Raw genomic sequence first — 3,065 nt, forward strand, 5'->3', positions numbered from 1 at the left:
AAAAACAAAAACGCCCCCCCCCCCCCTCTCTTCTCCTCAAGCAGTAACTTTAAACCCTCGTGAAATCCAACAAGGCAGACAAAAAGTCCAACTATCATTGACCACCAATCCTGTTTCCTTTTATACCTTCTTCCCTCTCCTAGCTGTTTTTTTACTCTCTATTAGTCTATTTTTCACTCTATAGGGTGTAAAGTAATCAATGTTTTGCTTTACATCGGCACCATTATTATTTAGTTCTGCCTTTGCTTTCACAAATAACTATCATCAAGTAATTCGAAGATCATCATCTCACATAGAAGATTGTAGCGATGTTTACAAAGGAGTAATCAGGTTACTAGTAGAATTCAGATTCATTCCTGACTTGCATTGCACGTATAAATAAATAATATTGCATCCAATAAGCGAATCAACTAAGTTTAACAACTCACTCACAGTAACACAGCAACCACAAGATTGACCTTCACTAAGAAGGTAATCTCCAGCGTTGCACCAAAATATCCACCATTTTGCACCAAACTAAAATTCATTTCCAACCATTACACCAAAACTTACATCAAACGAACAGTGTTTAACCATTTTCTTCCTTTTTTTTATTATTTATAATTTATTTATTTGAAAAATTATTTATTTAATTATTTTATAAATACATAAATCACTCAATAAATAATTACGATAAATTAAGGAAAAGAATAAATTCATTAATAAATATAAAAAATATAGTACAATTAGTAAAAAAGCTACAAAAATGAAAATATTAAATCATGCCACTAAAAAATAGTACAATGCATTTCGAATTTAGATATTATGATATTACGAAATCAAAATATTATTTTGATGATATTGGAGAATCTAGCAGCGGTCTTCCCGATTACTAAACTATGCACTTTTTTATGTATCGTTTTCTTCCAATAAAATCAAATTAACTTGTGTATGTCGTAGTTTAATATATTTCAGGTTAAAATTAAATAATCGTGTTTATTATAATTAAAATTTTTTCTTCTTTTAATTAATTTATTGTATTAAAAAATATATAGCACAAGCGACACAAATACCCTTAATCAATTTATTTGGGAAAGGAAAATGAAGGGTAAAAATGACTTTAGACACTTTGCACCATTTTGGTGTAAAATGGTGCAAAGTTTAGTGTTGCATTGGTCGTGTTTTGCACCATTTTTTGGTGCAGATGGCCTATTTAGCTAGCCACCCACTGTATTATATTATCCATATGATACAAATGCCAACAAATTTGTCCCGTCACATTTCTCTAGAATTAGACCTCGTGATCTACCCATATAAGCTAGCCGAATTAACTTAAATCCCTAAATGAGGTTCAAAAGTGTCACATGGGAAACTAAATTGACCAAAGGTTTAGCATCACAATTTCCACTAATTCTGAGCATCCAGATCACAGGGAAAAAAAAATAAAACTTAAATTTATTCAACTACAGATCACGAGATCAATCGATAGTTCAATTATACCTGACGCCAGCATCGCCAACAATCCCAATTGCCATTCCAGCTGAGAGACCAGCAAGGCCACAAGCGAGGCCTGAAGAGAGATGCGCATAGCCATCGAACAGATAATAACCCTTTGCCTTGGGGTTAATCCCAGTGCTGATAATCACAGCAATAATCAACCCATAAATACCCAACACTCCAGCCATAACCACTGGCACGATCGACTTCATCACCAGCTCCGGCCTCATAACTCCCATCGACGCTACACCTACCCCACTCTTCGCCGTTCCATACGCAGCACCCATACCTGTAAAAATGATCGAAAACAAACAAATTATCAAGAAAATATCGACAATCAAACCAATACGTGGATTTGAAGGATCTGAGGATTACAGGAGAAAACGAGGGCAGAAGCGGCGCCGAGGAAGCCGAAAAAGGGAGCAGTTTCATCGCCGTTAAAGATTGAAGACATTTTTGTTTGGATTGCAAAAATTTACTAACGGATCTGAAAAATTACGTTGAATTAACAGTTACAGTTACAGAGACGGATGGTTTGGGGGTATGGATGAATGGATCTTAGTCCTCTTTGCTGCCTGTTTAGATGTATGATGTATGGACCGTATGGTCTAGAAGAAGAGAAGAAGAGGAGCCAATAATTGATGAAGTGTCAATCCGCGTCGAACACGTGGTATTTGGGATTTGATTTTGGGTCCCGAACTGGATTGGGCTTGGCGTGAATATATTTTGAGTTAATTCCAAATTTACTATTAATTACTTTTTCATTCCACAAATACTTCCTTTTTAGCCTCACTTGGCTGTTGGCACCCTTTAAATCAAAACTTACTTTTTTTTTTCTTTTTCCAAACTCATTTTTAATCATATATTTATACAGTAAAATACTTTGTACATAGACCCATAATTTTTTCGACTTTTTGCTACATATTCTAAAAAAAATCATTATGTCAAAATTTATTTTTTCGCACAAAACACTCATTTTAATGAATATCAAACAGGGGTTACACCCAAAAATCTACAACTAATACATGACCACCGGACTATCACATACGACTGCTACACCACTATGCACCTCCAATCCTATCACACCCTATATACCAACATCATTGCTATTCTCTTCCAAACCTAAAATTGGATCGGTTTCTCAACTCCAACCAATCACTATTACAGCACAGCAACTATCGCAACCCATCTTTCACGACCACTTCAAATGAGGCCACCGCTATTGGAATTGTCCCTCACAATTTTTACAAAGTTCACAATGAACCACCAGAATCGACACATGTATTTCCATCGCATACATGGCTCATTAAACAAGTTCTTTTTTTTTTTTGTTTGACATTAAATTAAGACTATAAACGGTGTTAAATGGACCGAGTCAAGAAGCTGTTGCTCTCAAATGGGAAGAGCGAAGCATGAGTAACATACTTCGCAAATGGGGTGGTTGATTTTGGGAGGGTGAGATGGATTATTTTAGGGTTTTTTAAGTAGAAACTAATTTTTGCAGTTATGTTGTAAATTCCTAATCTATCATAATTGTTGACCCCGGAAATCGGTCCTTCCACATGGCCAAAGGAAAGCTACTCCACATA

The 3,065-nt window shown here is 35.3% G+C and overlaps 1 protein-coding gene across 1 annotated transcript in view; it reads right to left on the reverse strand.

Moving 5' to 3' along the window:
* The window catches only part of LOC111380592 (V-type proton ATPase 16 kDa proteolipid subunit-like), a 4,163-nt gene extending 2,048 nt beyond the window's left edge, over positions 1–2,115 (reverse strand). Inside the window, exons 1-2 of the mRNA XM_023004196.1 lie at positions 1,852–2,115; positions 1,480–1,765 (exon numbers count right to left, since the gene is read on the reverse strand). Of these exons, the coding sequence (XP_022859964.1) occupies positions 1,480–1,765; positions 1,852–1,930 (365 nt within the window). The 5' untranslated portion in view covers positions 1,931–2,115. The remainder of the gene's footprint in view (positions 1–1,479; positions 1,766–1,851) is intronic.
* Positions 2,116–3,065: the final 950 nt, after the last annotated feature.

Source organism: Olea europaea, chromosome 3, assembly GCF_002742605.1.
Source record: "Olea europaea var. sylvestris chromosome 3, O_europaea_v1, whole genome shotgun sequence".
Taxonomy (NCBI): domain Eukaryota; kingdom Viridiplantae; phylum Streptophyta; class Magnoliopsida; order Lamiales; family Oleaceae; genus Olea; species Olea europaea.